The 19,365-nt window shown below is 40.6% G+C and overlaps 1 protein-coding gene and 1 long non-coding RNA gene across 2 annotated transcripts in view; one reads left to right on the top strand and one right to left on the bottom strand.

Moving 5' to 3' along the window:
• On the top strand, positions 1 to 17,374 carry RPF2 (ribosome production factor 2 homolog). The gene is made up of 10 exons (XM_082216829.1): positions 1 to 149; positions 2,513 to 2,645; positions 3,619 to 3,656; positions 5,287 to 5,326; positions 6,727 to 6,808; positions 7,809 to 7,885; positions 8,638 to 8,737; positions 14,324 to 14,426; positions 16,089 to 16,233; positions 16,786 to 17,374. Exons 1-10 carry the CDS (start codon positions 127 to 129, stop codon positions 16,960 to 16,962), a joined length of 918 nt encoding a protein of 305 aa, XP_082072955.1. The 5' UTR covers positions 1 to 126; the 3' UTR covers positions 16,963 to 17,374.
• Positions 8,745 to 19,365, bottom strand: part of LOC309529094 — a 30,126-nt gene continuing 19,505 nt past the window's right edge. The window contains exon 3 of the long non-coding RNA XR_014218072.1: positions 8,745 to 10,440. This is a non-coding gene — a long non-coding RNA (uncharacterized lncRNA). The remainder of the gene's footprint in view (positions 10,441 to 19,365) is intronic.

Genomic DNA, 19,365 nt, shown 5'->3' with positions numbered 1-19,365 from the left:
TTTCCTATCTTTTTACGCCTGTTCCCAATGCCGCCGGATATGACGTCACCACACCGGGCGTAGTTCTTCTTCCGGCGCACATGTTCGACGGACGCACGTGGAGACGGGTGATATTTTTCGGCGAAAATGGAGTCCTTGGACCGGGTGGTGTAAGTACAGTTGTTTCGAAGCGTTGCGAATCTTGTGCCCGTAATAGTGTGGCCGCGTTATTTTGAGGTCGTGAAGAAAATGTTTAATTGCCCCTATAGGTTTGGCAGATATACAGCCTTAGACTGGTCAGGTCCAGTTCTAAGTAAAACCCGGTGAGCTCGATGGGATTTCCAAGGTTTGTGTCTTATTATGGCATAAGCGCTCGCGGACTTACTTAAGCGCGGGAAGCACTTTCCTCATTCCGCGGGTACAGAAATCAAAACATCATGCTACTGAATGACCATGGCTATAGTTTGGACTGCAGGCTTTACAGGTGTTATGACAACGTCCTTTTGTATCTGGAAAGCCAAATAAGCCGTTGCTCTACTCCTTTGCTTAGGTGTAGAGCCATGAACTGTCTGGTACTCTGCAGCTAAGCTGCTTTATCTGTCAAGAAGCGTATTCTAATTATAAAGGCTTATAAAAAAATGGAGTGCACAGTGTGTTGAGCAATCCTGTTCAGATAAGAGAGCCCATTTCGTCAGTCGTTTTAATGGGTGGGTCCACCTCTGTGTGTATATAAATAATTTCTTGTAGGCAGTGTGACCCCAGAGCCATAAAATGCAAGGATGACAATCTGACATTTCTGCATAAACTTTCTTCTCGCGTCAGTCCATCTATCCCTAGGGAATTTTGGTTGTTCAGATGATTCCAGATTTGACCAGATCTTTATTCGGCTACATTTTGAGCTGTGTCAATATTTTTATTCTTGGAAGGCTTGGTAACAATGCTGAAATGAGGAATTGTTTTATTTGGTTGTCAAAGCATTGGACTTTGAGCCAGGGTGTAACCTAGACACATATAAAAACCATTCTGAAAATGTTTTTGTTTTGTTTTTAAAAGCATTTTAAAAAATACATTGAATTTTCCATAAGGCTCACCATCTAGTATATTGCACTTAAAACAGACTTTAAAAGTTTTATTTGCAGCTGTATAGCTGAGTCACAGGTAATCATGTGTGCTTGGGTGTGTGAGGTGTAGTTGGGGTGAAAGGACAGTGTGAGGGAATTGTTCCTTTGAAACTCCCTGTTCCTTTGAAAGAGCACAACTCCTTTAACATTCGTGTTTAGATCCTAACATCCAGCACTATATCATCAATCTGGAGTTAATATTCCACTTTGAAAACTTCAGACTCTTCGAAACACTATTTGTGCTGACTTTAAAGTATAAAAGCATCTTAATAAGGCTTGATATTTCAACAAATAAAGATTTAGATTCTCATGCAGAGGCAGCACATTGTTACTGTGGCATTACTGACAAACCAGCTGAAATGTCAGCAGAATAGTAGTTAATCTGTTTTAAACAAAAAAATGTTGTGATATGTCTTTATCAGTATCTTGACTGATGCTGCAACTTAGCTCTAACATGCCCAACATTTCCTTGCTTTTTTCTTAATCTAATAATTTTTTATATGGTTTTTCAGATTGTAGTAAAACTTGCAGCTCAAATACAGCCATGATTAATTAGAACTAAGATCCATGGATTTCAGTATGGCTTCCTTGCAGCTAAATATGTTTAAAACTACAATGAGTAACATTTTTAATGAGGTGGCTTCAGCTGATATGTTTCTGTTTTGGTATTGAACTGGATTGTGGAAAACTCAGAGGCAGCAATTGCATTAACTACCCATCACTAAAGTTCTATGTACACTTGCTTGGAAATAAAGCTTAGTGAATTGAGTAAATATGCATATGGAGTTGCATATTATTCTTTTTTTGCTCCTTACTAATACGTGATCTTTATATTGACTTTTTTGAAGACTAGTACAGTTTTTTTGTCCATACATTAAAAAGCAACAACTGTTTAACAGTGTCAGACTAGGATCTGGGAGACCAGGGTTGAAATTCCCACTTATCCATGATGCTCAGTTGGTGACCTTGGGATAGTCACTTTCTCAAACTAACCTACATCATAGGATTGTTGTGAGAATAAAATGGGGAAAGAAGGAAGAACTATGTATATTGCCTTTAGCTCCTTGGAGGAAAGGTAAGTAAATAAATAAATACAGTAATAACTAAATATTAAATATATTTAATAGAGAACACAAAATTATGGGCGGTACTCAACTGATTTGTTGGGCTAGTGCAACAGGACTCCACCATCCCTCCCCTCATGTCGTGCCCAGATCTGCTCTGTAAGCTTGGGGCGATCCCCAGAACAGATGTATGAGGCATGCTAAGGGGAGGATATGGCAAGACGGTTTTGCCGTGCAAGAAGAATCCTTGCACTGATGGCCTTGGGCTATGTTGAACCCAGTTTCTTTGTAGATGTGCTCAAATACTTTTTGAGAGCTGACTCTGTGTCTTATAAATTCCCATGGCAGAAAGCCCAAAACTAAGAGGGCCAAAAGGTTTATTGAGAAGAGAGAGCCAAAGCTCACAGAAAACACAAAGAATGCGATGCTAATAAAAGGTGGAAATGCAACTGCAACAATAACTGACGTGCTCAAAGATATTGTAAGTATGATTGGAATTTGTGTGTGTGAAATAATGGCTAGTGTTCTGGGTTGTGTGGGAATGTGACTTGGAGAATACATACTGGGCATTATCTTTTAAGTGAAGTCCTCCAAGCGCTGGATTCCAGATGGCCTTACTTCAGTTGTATTAATAGGGTATGCTTAATCTCTGCCAATTCCACCATTTGTTGCAGAACACTTGGGGTATGCAGTCCAAAAAATTATTGTTGGAATGTTGATTCTAAACTCAAATCCACAGCACCTGGAATTATTGATTGCTAGTATATTTGGAGGATTTTCTGAAGCTGCTCTTTCCAAGTGATCCTCTTCTGCTTCCCCCCATTTTACTCTCCTGATGAATCTATATTTACTTCATTCATTTGGAGGTCTCAGGGTGGTTTACAGCAGTATAGCTACTGCAGTAGAAAGGGGCCATATATTTGGACCAAGGAGAAAAAATAATAGTGTAATGAAGAGAGAAGAAAGTCCTTTTTTAATTTTTAATATTTTTAATTTATTTTTATTAAAGATTTTCTTGATTTACAAAAGTACATGCCTTGTCTCTTTTTTCAGGTTTTACAGTCTTTCTAATGAATCAGTTACATTTGTTGTGAGACCTTAGTGTTGAGTACAGTATAAGGCTGGGGAAGAAGATGGATTTATATTCTTTTATATTGTGTACGTGTGGGGTTTTGTATCAACAGCAACCGGGTAGATTCTATTTCTATTTGTTTATTGCATTTCCTTGATAGTGAGAGGTATGGAGGGGGCAGGGTGTGGTTACAGAGCTCCCTGATGGATCGATCCACTATCAGAAACCTGTTGGGAAGCACAGCACACAGTGAAATCCTTCAGGCACTCCTTAATCTGTTTTCTCTGTCCAGACAAGCACTACCCCTCTTCTGTTTAAAGTGATTTGTCATAGAGTGGTTCAACGTTAAAATGTTATCTCTAACTTCTATTTCCTTTTGTAGTATGCGCTGAAAAAGCCCTTTGCTGTACTATATAAAAAGTAAGTGTTTTCCCCAGTTAATCTAATATGAACTTGTATGGCATTTAGCATATTTTAAGAGCAGCTAATACATACGTGTGTGTGTGTGTGTGTGTGTGTGTGTGCGTGTGTACGTGTGTGCATGCGCATGCAGTATTCAGCAGTGTTAGAAACTCGAACTGTATGTCTAGGTGCCGTTTCCCCCCACTTTATATTTTTAAGAAAAAAATCTCAAAGTGGTTTACAACACATTAAAACTTCAAATAAAACACTCCAGAATAAAACAAATTCAAGCTTCAAGAAAAATATTTCAGATCCTTCTCTAAGTAATAGTTTGCTCTCCCCGCATTTATTCAACTACATATATAGAGCTGCCCCATAGCAGAAGTACTCTAGGAAGCCAGTGTGGTGTAGTGGTAAGTGTCAGACTAGAACCTGGGAGATCAGGGTTCAAATCCCCACTCAGTCATGAAGCTCATTGGGTTACCTTGGACCAGTCACTGCCTCTTAACCTACCTTTTGGTTAATGCAGGAAGTTAAGGAAGAACTGCTTAAATGTGGCATGAACTTAACCTATCAGATTCACGGGTAAAGTATGTTGTGATACCTTCAAAAAGGGCTAGATATATTTATGAAAATTGAGTCAGGAATTATAAACTGATCAAATGGAGCCCCTATCTACAGAAACAGATGTTGGGGGACAACCACCCTACTTGGTTAGTGTGTTGGACTCAAATAGGCATGGCTAAACTTGGCCCTCCAGCTGTTTTGGGACTACAACTCCCATCATCCCTAGCTAACTGGATCAGTGGTCAGGGATGATGGGAATTGTAGTCTCAAAACATCTGGCGGGCCAAGTTTGGCCATGCCTGGACTAGAACAAGGGAGGTGCACTGGCTGACCTTGGCCAGTTGCTAACTCACTATCTCAGCTTAGCCTATCTCATAGGGTTGTGTGAAGATACAAGTTGGAAACCGTGCCAGTGGCAGGTTTACAAGGGCCCTAGGGCAAGACCTCTCCCTCTGTGGGCCTGTTTCCTCTACCCATTATCATTAGATGCTCCGTGTCGTCCTTGTCATAGCTATCATCTGCTTGCATGCCAGGCAGAGAGCCAGTGGCAAGTACTGCTCCTCACCACCATCTGGGCTAGAGTGAGATGCAGAGAAGGGGGTGAGACATGCAGGTTGCAGTGGAGGAGCAGGCTGTCAGTGGTCCCCTGTTGGGATGTGGGCCCTTGGCAGATTCCCATTCAGGCAGGTCCTTGAGTAGAAAGAATTACACTGCCCTTGGAAGAAAGGTGGAATGTAAACAGAGTAAATAAGAGCATTTGGTTGATCCATGATAGAGTTGATATGATATATTGCATGGGCCTTTGCAGTGCTGCAGCCTTCCTTCAGGGTGTTCTGGACCAAGATTCCCAGTAAGGAGTGCCAATGGACACGGATAATGGGAGTTGAAGTCAAAACAATTGGAATGCACCCGGCTGGGGGGAAGGTTACTGTACCACACTAAATTTAAGTGGTGATGAAGCTCCTGAACTGATAGAGCGAGCAAGAGTCTTTCGACACAGTGTGCCTAAAACTTCAAAGTCGATCTTGTCACGCCACATATCCAAGAGCCAAAAAACCCCAAACCTTTCTATTCTCTCTAGAAAAAACATTGCAAGACCATTTGAAGATCAAACCTCACTGGTAAGTATACAAAACTTATATGTCCAATCGGAACAAATGGGCTGTCTTCATTGCATGGCTCTAAACAACAAAATAAAGATGGATTCAGAGGAGACTGATATGCTGTGCTAGTATATGGATCCACGTCATTTTGATTTTCATAAAACGAACACTGCAATCTTTTTTTCCTGCCACAGTAATTCTCTTAACAGTAATTCTTGGCTTCTAGGCAGAACTTGTTGAGGAGGAGACAGGATCCTTTATGTTTAAATTCATTAATAGCTGTGTTTGATTCTGAAATATTCAAATAAGCAGCTTCCATTCTGTATTGTGACTTGGGAAACATGACCTGTTGTGAGAAGTTTGTGAAATGAGAATATTGTTGCCATAGAATCAAGCTGAATGAGGGCTGCATGGTATGCTCAAGGCAGTGATGGGTAAAACAGGAGCAATGTGCAACTCCATTCTGTTTTATACCTTGCTCTATCTCAAAAACTCAGGCAGATAGCAAACATTCACCCAAGCTAAGTTGAATATCTGGGCATTTCCCTAACCTTTTCAAACATAAAGTCATTAGGTAAGTGTTGTCAAATGAAAGCTTTAATGGGAAACCCCATTCTCATTTCGCAGCTGGTGTTCATTGGGTATTGTTTATGCATTTAGACAGGATTCGGATTTGGAATGTCAGACTCTTATCTGAAAAACACAAATAACTTTAAAATGAATGTTTATAGTGCATATTAGGTTTCTTAATAGATGAAGAATATGTGTGATTGATTTCAGATTTTATTAAACCTCATGCCCTTTTAATCCAAAGTTCTAAGATCCAAAGTGCCCCAGATAGTGTTTTGTACAAGGGGTGCATGTGTGGCTTTTCAGCTCCCCCATTTCAGAAGCACACCCTCCCCCATGCATAACCCGGACTCTTCCAAATCACTGTCACCAACTTTCATCAGCCCCAGGCAGCATGGCCAGTAGTCAGGGGTGTGATGGGTGTTGTAGTCCAGCAGCATCTGGAGGCCACAGTTTCCTCACACTTGCAATAAGGCATGAGAGCTTGTGGCTGGAAAGAAAAGTTTGTAACCTCACCTTGTGGGTGAGAGAGTGTCTTGCATGTGAATTACAGGAGCAGTCTGTACAAGCAGGCTGTTCAAGAATCCCAAGACCAAACCCAGTTGGATGCACACACCGGGTTTTCTGGATTGCCACCCATGTCTTTCCTGCAGACTTTAAATAAAACAATGTCATAATATTCCAACAAGGCCATTTAGGTTTAATCTTGAGATAAGCAGCTAGTTGAGTTTCCTCCTTTGGCAGGATTTTAAGGTTGCTCAGGAGCAGAACATTCTTCCGAGGGATTGGCATTCAGCACTTTTATGTTGCACTTTGCAAAACCTTCAACTGACATCTTTTATTAACAGGAATTTTTTTCCAAGAAATCTGACTGTTCTTTGTTCCTGTTTGGATCACATAACAAGAAGAGGCCTAATAATCTGATAATAGGTAAAGTTGTTTCTTTTTTGTGAGTTGGAAGAAACAGATTACTAACAAGATCTAGCTAACGTGAGAATAAAAAGATCAGTGCTCTTCTGCTACTTTGACCTCCTTTTTTTACAAATAAGTTTGGAGGAAAGTAACAGCAGTGTGCTTGAAAGATTCGAAGCAGAATTAGGCTTTCCTGTTACATAATTCGAAAGCTTGTCTGCTTTTGTAGAGATGTCTGTAGGAGAGCTCTTGGTTCCTCTGTAACTTCATTATCCTTTTTCCATATTGATCCTACACATGGAGAGGAAGTGGGATTGGCCCTTTCCCCCTAAGTTTTATGCATGCAACTGAAGACAAGAATGGGCTGTAGTGTCCGTATTTTCAAGCAGGAACTCTTTCACAGCCACACATGTTGAATCCTTGCCTTCCACTAAATGCTTGCAGATTAGGGGAAGGGCCAGCAGAGGGCATGGGTGAGGCATTGTCACAGCCGACTCCGTGAATTCAGCCAACGCATGTTAAAGAAAATGAGGATAGAAATTTTGGTGCACTGATTTGATTGTGACAAGAAGAGCTCTCACAGTTTGTTTAGCACTTCTGATTTGTGCAATACTTTCTACAGTTCATTGCCTTCATCCGCATAAATATTTTGTTGGGGAGCAGAACTAGTGGCCAAGGCTATGTAGCGAGTTGGTGACAGAGGTGATGGAAGTCTTAACTTACTGGATTTTCCAACATGCTGAGACGCCTCTCTCAAAGGAGAAGAATGCAGAGTCTGAAATGTATATCGTTTATGAAGACAAGGTTGCCGGTTATTCACAAATAATAATAATAATAATGTCACACATTAAAAACTTCCCTGAACAGGGCTGCCTTCAGAAATGGTTAACCGTTACCTGGCAGTACTTATATCCATATAACTTGTGGTGTTTAAATATGTACACTGCAATCCTATTGTGCATCTGTCTTTGTGCTGAATTCAAGGAGAATATTTGAATCACTTTCTTTTCTTTGGCAGGTCGCATGTATGATTATCATGTTCTGGATATGGTTGAATTGGGTATTGAGAAGTTTGTAGCTCTCAGAGATATCAAGGTAAGATGCTGTAAAACCTGTAGGTTATCAATTGCTTACCAAATGGATTGGTGGCTACATATCCTTAAAATGAGGAGTGATATGGAGAAGTACACCCAAACTATGTATTAGGCATTATTCATTTATTTAAAACATACCTATATTTCCCTACAGTTCAAAATTTCTAGGATTAAAAAAAGGCAGTAAAAACCTTTAAAGTGATCACTGAAAAGAATGACAGAAGCGGGGAGGGGTGGTTCAGCTTAGGTTAAAAGTCATGGAAAATACAAATGCCTTTGCCTACTACCTAAATGTGGATATTTAACCTATCGTTTATGCTGTGTGGTTTGTAAATAGTATAGGAATAGAAAATTCATTTTACTGAGCTCTTGTCACAGACTCTTGTGGCCCTCCAGATGTTATGGGCCTACAACTCTCATCACCCCTGACTTTTGGCCATGCTGACTGGGACAGATGGCAGTTGGAGTCCAGCAACATGAGGAAGGCCACAGGTTCCCCACCCCTGACTTAATACCTAGACCTGGCGAGGCTTCTCCATGTGAAATGCTATCAGGCAGTCAGTACAGATTAAGCCAACTAAAATATTTGTACCTTAAGATAGCTACGTTTCCCTCTTGCTTGCATTGGGGTTTTGTGTACTTTTTATCACTTATTTCATTGGCAGTTTTCTGAGGTGTTGCTTCTTCTCCCACTGCAACCCTTCACTTTCTAATCTTCTGATTCATTTATTTTTTAAAAAACAAAATTAATAGAACAGCAAGTGCCCTGAAGGGACAAAACCTATGTTGATATTTGCCGGTGATGCTTTCGACATCAGTGAAGAACACAGGAGATTAAAAAACCTTCTAATTGGTAAGTTTTTTTGTGCAGCAGAGTAGGAACTCTTGCAGTGCTGAGTCATGGAAATTTTCATATTTGGGATTTAGCCATCTGTTGGGAGTACTAAAATGTGAAAAGCTGCGGTGATTTATGTTGTTTTGTAAAGTTATGTGGAAGTTTTATCTTTCGGTCAGTAACCCAGGCGGTTTTGTGGTCATCTGTTCTTTTTTTGCAGCAGGGGGTGGGGTGGGAGAACATTGAGAACTGTCCTCCTATAAAGAAATAGTTGCAGCCTAAGTTAAAAATCAAGACCCAGTGGATTGCCTGGGAACATCTGATGCATTACGGAAGCTCAGGGAGTGTGGACTTGCTCAGGACTGTGACTAGGAAGGCCCTGAAAGCCCTGTGTAAGTGTAGTGGGGTGTGTGTGTGTGTGTGTGTGTGTGTGTGTGTGTGTGTGTGTAATCCTTGGCAGATGGAAATCAAGCCTGCAAATATAACTTCAAATTCGTAAGTTTTCAAAGTCATATTGGGAGTCAGTATGATATCTAAACCCCATCATTGGTTATTACTGCCCAGTTGCCCAGTTCTTATGTCAGAAAAGAGCGACTGGATAATCGGGGAGATACAGTGGTACCTTGGGTTACAAACGCTTTGGGTTACAAACTCTGCTAACCTGGAAGTAGTACCTCAGGTTGAGAACTTTGCCCCAGGATGAGAATGGAAATCGTGCAGCGGCAACAGGAGGCCCCATTAGCGAAAGCATGCCTCAGGTTAAGAGCGGTTTTGGGTTAAGAATGGACCTCCGGAACGAATTAAGTTCGTAACCCAAGGTACCACTGTATTCCAAGTCAGATGGGGGGGGGGGTCCTCCTTTTTTAGATAGAATAAAATTGGAATGGGTAACTTGTGTTTGTTTCCCTGTAGGCATTAAAATATTGAATTAAAATATTGTTGCCTAATCCCAGTCACATTTAAAATCTTGCTTCCTATGAACATACCTCATTTCTAGCCCTGGGAATTTTAAAAAATACCCTAGAATATCTTCTCCTTGTGGAAGAAGTGAACAACCTGTACAAAGTGAGCGAGATAGTTTTCTCTCCCTCTCTTTATATCTGTGCAGTTCTTTCTCTCGCCTTCTTTTTCAGCCCTTCCATTCTTCCCTCTCACCTGGCTTTCAACATTTTGATTCTCTTGTCAGTCAGCATTCTTTGGCTCTTCAGTCCCTGCTGGGCTGTTTTGGGGAGTTCCATTAGGTTGTTTTTCTTCTTAAAGGCTTTGTGTGCACTTGGCAACCTTAGAATTAGCTAGAATCTGCTTATACTTCCCTCATGTGATTACGCAGTACAGTTTTGGCTGCAAAATTTTGCGACTGGGGAAGATTAATTGACTATGTAAAGGCAAAAGAATATGAGGAGCAAGAAGTTTCCCATGAAATCATAAAGGAGTAGACTGGATTTTCTACAGTTTGACCTAAGTGGAACTGTTATTTATCTGACTGGTGAAAAATAAACATTTTGCTTTGGATTTCAGCTAAAAGTAAATGGCTTTTGAAAAGCCACTGCCCTTGTAAATATCACATTCTGCTTTTAGCCCACAGGGAATATCAAGCATCAAATAAACTCTTACCAAAGCTATGTGACCACATCAATGTTCTTGGTAAACAACTAGGTTTCTGTTGACTTGCGAGCCATTGGCCGGGTGTGGAGTTTGCCCATTTGAGTCATGTGACATTGCTGCTGAGGGAGCACAGGGGTTGGGAAAATGAGGTCATAAGTGTTATGCTAGAACAGGAAAATTCTCCTGGCCCCTTTAAATCTTTTTTTAGGGCATGTGTGCTAGTTATACATGTGACATGGCTACAGTTTCCAGAAGCATATTGAATTTGAGACAGTTTTCTGACACTCCTCCTCTTCCCACTTTAAATAAAAGCATTGCATTCTGACAGATTGTAAATCAGTTTTGTGTGAGAATTAGTTCCTCTCCTGTGAGGATTCATTGATTCATTAATCTGTTGGCATATTCTGAATGATATCAATCAGGAGCAAGATGAGGAATAGTTGAGCACAAATGTCACTCAAAGGAACATTACTGGGTTCTGAGGTGAACTCAAATGAAGTGAGTCTAAGAGTATCTCTTCTACTATCGATGTGTAGGTTCCTCCTCTTCCCCACCTGGATAGAGGGTCAGTCAGACAGACACCAGCCACCTGTTCTGGATCAAGGGACCCCCATCCATTTGGTGTAGCGTGTTCAGAGTTGAAGCACCACATGTGCAACCCTAGGCACTAGAGCGGTGTTTCCCAAACTTGGGTCTCCACCTGTTTTTGGACTACAATTCTGGTCATCCCTGACCATTTGTCTTGCTTGCTAGGGATGATGAGAGTTGTAGTTCAAAAACAGCTGGAGACCCAAGTCTGGGAAACACTACACTAGAGGGATTTTATCCTGAAGCACTCTTATATGTGAGCAGCCTAATTCTGTATATAAACAGAATTAATAGGCTCAGGACTGCAATACCTCAAGGACCGCCTCTCTCCATATGAACCTGCCCGGACTCTGCAGTCATAATTTGAGGTCCTTTTCCATGTGCCTACTTCACGAGGGGTCCAGAGAGTGGCAACACAAGAATGGGTCTTCCCTGCAGTGGCTCCCCATTTGTGGAATGCTCTTCCCAGGGAGACTCACCTGGTGCCTTCATTATACACCTTTAGGTGCCAGGCAAAAATATTCCCCCTTATCCAAGCCTTTGGCTAATTAACATCCTATACTCTTTTAAATGGAGGGACACGGGTGGTGCTGTGGTCTAAACCACTGAGCCTAGGGCTTGCCAATCAGAAGGTCGGCGGTTCGAATCCCCGTGACGGGGTGAGCTCCCGTTTCTCGGTCCCAGCTCCTGCCAACCTAGCAGTTTGAAAGCATGTCAAGTGCAAGTAGATAAATAGGTACCGCTCCGGCGGGAAGGTAAACGACATTTCCGTGCACTGCTCTGGTTCGCCAGAAGCGGCTTTGTCATGCTGGCCACATGACCCGGAAAAACTGTCTGTGGACAAACATCGGCTCCCTCGGCTTGTAAAGCGAGATGAGCACCGCAACCCCAGAGTCATTCACGACTGGACTTAACTGTCAGGGGTCCTTTACCTTTACCTTTACTCTTTTAAATGTGTTTAAAGGGGGGTTGGTTCTTGTTTTTATTGTGTATTTTGTGTTTTTCTCTTATATTTTTATGTTGTGAAATGGCCTGAGATCTATGGAGGAAGGGCAGTATATAAATTAATAAATAAAATAACCCTTTTGAATAGGAATTGCATTGTTCCACACAACCTTTTTATATTCAAACATAACTGCATCTTCTGAGCATGTGTGAAACTGCTCAGTTTAATCATAGGTGTCGACCAATATGCTCTTTCAATGTGCATAACTTCCAAGTTTTAGCAATATGGCTGGTTATAGCTCACAGACGGTTGGTTTTGGAAGAGCATGAATTGTTAAGAAAGCAAAAGGGGAAGAAACTGGCAAGAACTCGGAGAATAATGTAATAGAACAAAAATAATTTTCAGAAATTTAGCAACTTTATGTGGATTTTGATTTAGCAGTGTTCCTGTTGCTATAGAACTTTGGACTGTTGCCAGTTTAAAGATTGGATGCCAAAAACATAGGAAAATAATATTTCAAAAGCTACCTACATAGAATATCAGTCATGGGCAGAGAAAGTTTGACATTGAAATGTCAAGAAAATATTTTCTCATTTCTTCGGTTAGAAATCTGGTAATTCAAAAGGATACGTGTGAAAACTGATCACTGGTATATTTGCACTTCATGCTTTTGGTTTGGCTGAAATAACCAAGGAAATGACACTGAGAAAAATACAGTTGACTCTGGAAGCCAAAGCTAGAAGGGAACGGAACATTTAGCACTATGGTACTTTTTAAATTGCAATATTGATACTTGTTTTTGTTAACATACCTTGTACTCATGATTCAAGGCCACGTTCTTTCTGTGTTCCTGGCTGAGAGTATAGTTCAAATCCTTTTCTCACAAGCTATATGCGGTCTCAGAAGAGTATCACAGTCTATTCCAGTTGAACGGTTATGCATACATCCCAGCACCGGTGACTTTGTTCTAATGTGTTGCTACTGAACAATACTATGCAAAGTTGTTAAGGGCCGTTTGAAAATAATCTGGGCATACCTGTCCTGCATAATTTCAGAAGTTGTTGGTTCAGGGTTGCTAATCTGAACTAGCAGCCCTTATTTGTACGGAAAAGAAATTTCAGAATGTTCAAGTCGCGCTCTCTACCTTGAGTTTATGGCTCTTGGTTTGGCAGGGAATGCCGCATTCTAACCATCCTCTTTAGTCACATTTTGTTTATATTAATTCAGAGATCTTGTTTTAATCTGGATTGCATATCTTCTCTCCTCACCCTCTAAAAAGAAGAAGTTAATATTCCTAAAAGAGGGATAGTTGGTGTATAGTCCACATCAGCCCCAACCATCATGGTCAAGTATGATGGTAACTATAATCCAGTAAGATATGGAGGGCATCACATTGGCTCTTCTTGTCCTGGCACGAACTGGAATTGAGGTTCAAATGGAGAGTCATCCTAAAATGTACATATTGATGGTTGTTGGGGGAACTCAGCGCTCAAGATGAGATTTCATTTACAGTGGGTTTTACATCTTTGATATGCCTTGAAAATGAGGACATACAGATGGTGCCCTAGGTTAGGTTGGGAAAACGCCTCCAATTTAACATTTTGAATCTATTGTTTACGGTGCATAGATAGGTCTGTACAGTGATTGTCCTTGATATCAATAAGCATAGACCAGAGATATCTTACTTGTGCTCCCCCCCATCTCTAAGTCTCAAGGAGGTGTGAGCTTTACAGTAGCAATTTTGTTAACATCTTCTGATCATAATGACTGTATAAAAATCATAAAATAGCTTTTGTGTTTCTGTTAAGTTTTACCATGTTTGATATCATTTCGTAGACCCAAATATCTTGAATATGCTTTGTTTCATTTATGTTTTACATAACTTGCACTATTAATAACCGAAATGCGTCAGGGCTGGGAGGCAATTCTCCAATTTGGTTGTTATAATTAGTGCCAAACATAGGGGGTGGGGGAAGTACAGTTAATCAGCCACTTCTAACTCTTTATTTTCCATAATGCATAATCTCTTGCAACCTCAAAATTGTCCACTAGTGTCAGCTGTTTGGGGTGTGTGTGTGTGTGTGTGTGTGTGTGAGAGAGAGAGAGAGAGAGAGAGAGAGAGAGAGAGAATATCAATCTATTTTGAAGTGAGGTGTTGTTTTCTGTTCTTTCAGTCCCAATTTTCACAAACATTGAAATATGTGGAAAACCACTGTTTTAAAGATAAAGGTCTTTAAAAGTGTATGGTTATTTTGAATCCTCCTGTTTTGGTTGTTGCATGTGCACTGTTTGACCTGAACTGTTTTGGCCTAGTGGCTCTAAAAAAAATATTACTCTTGTGCCAGAATATTTTGCTGGTTGACATAATTACACGTCTGGCTGCAAGTGGCGATTCTATTTGCAGATCCCTGATCTTGTTTCTTTTGGCTGTCTAGAAATGGCTCTTGCTCTTTTCCCTCTTTCAGATTTTTTCAGAGGCCCTGTTGTGCCCAGCGTTCGCCTGGCAGGCTTAGAACACGTTCTTCACTTCACAGCCATTGATGAAAAAGTCTATATGAGAAGTTACAAGTAAGTCTCTCATTGCTGATTTTTTGGTATTATATGCAATACTAACATGCTTCCTAAGAATTAGATTGTGTGAAGCGCTTTGTAAGATTGAGTTAGAGCAGGCAGAGGCAAACTCCGGCCCTCCAGATGTTTGGGACTACAATTCCCATCATCCCTGACCACTAGTCCTGTTAGCTAGGGCTGATGGGAATTGTAGTCCCAAACATCTGGAGGGCTGGAGTTCACCTATGCCTGAGTTAGAGTTACAGAATCAGACTTTGAAAGCCCGTAACCTGCACACGTTTAACTTGTGCGCATTCAGCTTTATGAATGTGGCTATATGGGGGGGGGGGCGTGGAGAGAATGGGGATGGAGTGAGAAAAATGACTTTTGGCAATGCCACCCACCATTGAGCCCAATGTGTTTTGGCTATAAGCTTTCGGTGTGATCCTTGGAATGTAACCCTTGCGTAAGTTGCAGGCTTCCTGTATATCAAAGTGAAGGTGCCTAGTTATAATTTACCTAAATTATCTAACAGCTTGAACAGATTCACTGCATGCTATCATACTGGAGGCAGGTGGTTAGCGCCTCCTAGAGGTCAAGGCAGGAATGGCATATTTTCTAAAACTTATAAAAATAATTTCCAATGTGTTCTGCTCAAACTCTTCAGCTTCCAAATTATTTAGGAATATGAGAAGTTGCCTTTGTACCAAGTCAGACCCAATGGTCCTTCCCGCTCAATATTGTCTGGCAAGCAGCTCCCCAGGTTTTCAATAGAGAGTCTTTCCCAGTATTACTTGGAAATGCTGGGACTTGAACCCAGAACCCTCTGCATGCAAACCAGATGCTCAGCTATTGAGCTATGGAATATTTGGTAAAAACAAAACAGCTAAATGTTTGTGTAAAAATTCTACTGCTGATTGGAAAATGTAATAGTGATTTTTTAAAATAAAATAAAGGAATGATCATACTACTAATTTATTCACCTCCAAACTAAATGACATTTAATTATATGTACTTGCTTGTAAATCTATATGACATTCATTCCAGGGAAGCATATTTTAAGAGCAGAGCTTTAAGTTTGTGGCAGACAAGTATAACCTCGGTGTACTTTAGCACTGCAAAGTAAACAATAGCTTGCCCCAACACAGAAAAAGCAGCACAAAATGCAGTGCAGATGGGGCCAACACATGTTGTGCCCTGCAAATAGTGATTTGCCTGTGGGAGTAGTTGGTTGGAGGGGCCACTCCTGTGCCCTTAAGGATGCATGTCATGGGGCAGGGTGCTCCCGCTATTTCTGCCCACCTTAGTCCTTCTCCCAAAGTCTGTTGTTCAGCATTCGTGCCCTATGTTTTTGCTTTACATAACATTTGCACACAAGCCAGGGCATCAGTGGCATCAGGTTCAAAGAGGGTAGGATTTCGTTGCTAATGAGTCGTACTGAACTATCAGGATCCTAGTAACTGATTTCTTCCCAGAAAAAAAGAGCATGTGTGCAATAGTTTCTCTCTTATTGGAAGTAAGCTTCCAGCCTGCACAAAACTCTGCAGTCTGAGAAAAGCACATCGTCCAGTCATGTTGGTATTGCATCACTGTGGAATGCGAGTGAGGGGGAGGTTGATTGTTGCAAGGCATCTGTTAAACATGTCAGATGAGAAGGCAACTTGTTCTTATCTTTTTAAGAGTACTGTTGAAAAAATCTGGTTGCAAAATACCAAGGATTGAACTTGAAGACATGGGGCCATCGCTAGATTTGGTGATGAGGAGGACCCACTTGGCCTCAGATGATCTTTATAAGTTATCTCTAAGACAGCCCAAAGCTCTCAAGGTATGTTGGCACATCTTTACACCACTGAAAGCTTTTCCATAAGAAAAGAGATTTCTCGTCTTCAATGTTTACCCTTGATGTAATCAGCAATTCATTGTCTGACTGTTTCCATGTTCTGTTACATGAACCATTAAGCTTTGTCCTGTTTTTCCTATGCTCTTTAGTAGGTTTTTAAAAGATTCCTTGACATCAGGCATGTTTTGAATCTGCATACCACTGTTAGGTCTCTAATTTAATTGGAATTATTTGGGTGCGGCCTTAATTTGGAAGGTCACTGCTGCTAGTAATTCATATTGTCACTAGTGCTCTGTTAAAGAGCTGTCTCTTCCTGTAACTCCCAAATCACTGCTTCTGGAGTTTTCTGCCAAATGAAACCTTATGCCTGAATGGAGTTTTAGGGGGTGGCGCTTCTAAGTTAGTAATTTGTGAGTTGCATCCAGTCTTGGTTTTTGTCCTTAAATGCAACTGTTTTGAAATGTAACAAGGAATGGTGGCATTATACAATTGCTAGATGTCAGTCTAGAGAAACTGTAATGCTTTCTTATTTTTCAGCCAAAGAAGAAGAAAAATATTTCCCATGATGTCTTTGGTACAAAATATGGACGGATCCACATGCAGAAACAAGATCTGGAAAAACTGCAGACCAGGAAAATGAAGGGTTTAAAGAAGAGGCCAGCTGAGAAGAAGACTGAAGATGGAAAGAATCCAAAGAAAGTAAAGTTAGAATGATAGGCTGCATCTGGACTGAGCACTTGAGCTGGCTGCTCCTTTGATTTATTCATTTAAATGCCATATACCTCTGAAATTTATTTTGAATGGGTTTTCAGGCAAAACTACATAGTTGTTCCTGGAAGGCAGGGATGTTTTAAAGGGAGGAAATGAATATGTATTGCTTAATTTTTGGAAAAGTTTCTTCTGACAACCACTTGAAACAGATACTGCCAGCCATTGCTTCCAGCAGTGGCTTCCAGCCATTCAGGATGACTTGTTCTACTCTTCATTCTCTTCCCAGCCCCTGTTGCCATTAAGTTCTCAGAATATGGCATTTATCTGTGTGCTTTTAAAGACATTATCATCACGGACATGAGCAGAAATACATCTGTACTCTGGATTTTTTTAAAAATAAACATATTTGGATATTTATCACTGGGAAAGCCATGACCTAGTTCGGGGGTGTGTGTGTGTGTGTGTGTGTGTGTGTGTGTATGTATGTGTGTGTTGTTTAGAGCATCAGTAAATTGGCTTATGGCTGTTATATTGAACTACAAAATTCTGTCTATATAAACAAAGAATTCCAGGTTGCTTTGACCTTTTCATCCTATCCTTGGATTTTCCCCTAATCAGGTTGTGCTTTGTCTATTGCTTACATGATAAGCTAGCCTGGGTTGGAAAAGAATAAAACGTGGAGCCCAGTCTTTATACCAAGAAGTTTTCTGTTTCAACTTTTTTTTTAAGTAATAAACAAATTAATAATAATTGAATGTTTGAATTGAGGGGTTAGAAGACTACTGTAACTACAATATTTCATTTGACGTCTATGGTATCTTACTGGGATAGTGTGGTTTTTCCAGTTCTGTTGGAACAGTTAGCATCTGAAAAGCAGACATAGTTCACAGGTTTGCCTACTATGGTGAAATGTATTTCTATTTAAACTACAGGAATTGTTTCTAAATAGCCAAGGATGTCAAACTGTCTTACATGCTTCTCAACAAGATGGAAATGTACAGTTTTGATTTACTTCCATTCCTTAAACTAGTTGCAGAGGTGTTGCAGCTTGGGTCTTAAAACTTGGGTTATGAAACAAGTTGGCACTTTCTGTCAGTTTCCCAACCTTCTATAAATCTCACTCCTGAGGCTTCTCCTTTAGTACACCAGACCAGCGGATCACTGCACCCCTCTATCTGGTTTGGGATTACTCTTCTCTCTCCAGAAGATCTATCCCTTCTCACTGAATTGAGACCCAAGTAGAGTCTTCCTTCATCACCCGTTTCTCCTTTCTCAAATTCAGCTTCCCCCCCTCCCAAAGTGCTGTCTCTGCCCCCTCTGGCTAGCTGTACCTGCAGCCAATCAGAGTGAGGTTTCCAGCCCAGCACTCTGCAAACTTCCAGACTCTGGCCTACCTGAGCTTTCTGTCACACCAACCTTTCCTCTGAGGAGCTCAAGGTGACATACATTTTATCTCTCTTCCACCATTTTATCTCCACGTCATAGGGTGGTTAGGCTGGAAGGCAATGGCTGGCCCAAGGTTACTGGGTGATTTTAGGGGATATAGGGAGGCTGTAAAGGGAAGGGAAGGTCCTGTTCTACAAATGGATGCCCACTCACACTACATTCGAAGCCACCAATATGAATTAGCACATGTAAATATTATGCAGATCTTTGTCTTTGTTCTGGTGTTCTGTGTTGAGATGCTTTCTTCCTAAAGCTAAGTGATCTTCTCAACTGAAGGGTAGTAAACATCTTGGGAGAATAGATAATGGCTCCTTTAAACTTTAGTGGCCAGTAGCAGCTATGTCACTTTTGGTACTTGAAGTACTAGCAGCACTTAATACAAAATTTGAAAGTACAATTAACTGTTTTTTAAAAAAAATTAAAAAGACCAGTTGAGCATCTCAGTCAGCTGTGCAGCTTTTCACATAATATTTCTTGCTTGTAGTACTTCAATTATCTAATTTCCGTACATATAATACAAAAAAAAATAAATCCCTAAGGCACATCAATTAAACTCCTGGTGTGCTAATAAAACAGTAATAAGCTTTTAATTTATTTAAGTGCTCAAGTTGAAGTCTCATTAAAACTCATTTTGCAACAGCAATAAATCATGGCAGGTTATTAGGTAGAATATTAAATAGCCTCACAGAAATGGGCTGTGGGGAGCTTTTCCTTTCAATATCTTAAAACTGAAAACTGCTGCTTAACTTCAGGTTCTTTTTAGCCATTTATATTTACTAAACGATATCAGGACTTAGCACCATGGATTTCAATGGGAATTGTTCCTAAGGAATATGTATAGACAAACTTTTTCAGGCTCCTAACAAGGAACGGTAACAGCTTGCTTGCCCTTAGATTACAATGTTACAAGAGAGCGTCTTACTCTTTCTAACCTTGGTTCTGAAGGGGAAGGAAACCTAG

Source organism: Podarcis vaucheri (assembly GCF_965113315.1).
Source record: "Podarcis vaucheri genome assembly, chromosome: 3".
Classification (NCBI taxonomy): domain Eukaryota; kingdom Metazoa; phylum Chordata; class Lepidosauria; order Squamata; family Lacertidae; genus Podarcis; species Podarcis vaucheri.
This window is presented reverse-complemented; position numbering and strand designations above follow the sequence as displayed.

Bases quoted from the DNA above. Each gene is read 5' to 3' on its own strand.
- RPF2 (XM_082216829.1), top strand. From the start codon at position 127: ATGGAGTCCTTGGACCGGGTGGT. The intron at 150-2,512 runs GTAAGTACAGTT...TTCCCATGGCAG, and splicing joins GAGTCCTTGGACCGGGTGGT to AAAGCCCAAAACTAAGAGGG. The intron at 16,234-16,785 runs GTATGTTGGCAC...CTTATTTTTCAG, and splicing joins GACAGCCCAAAGCTCTCAAG to CCAAAGAAGAAGAAAAATAT.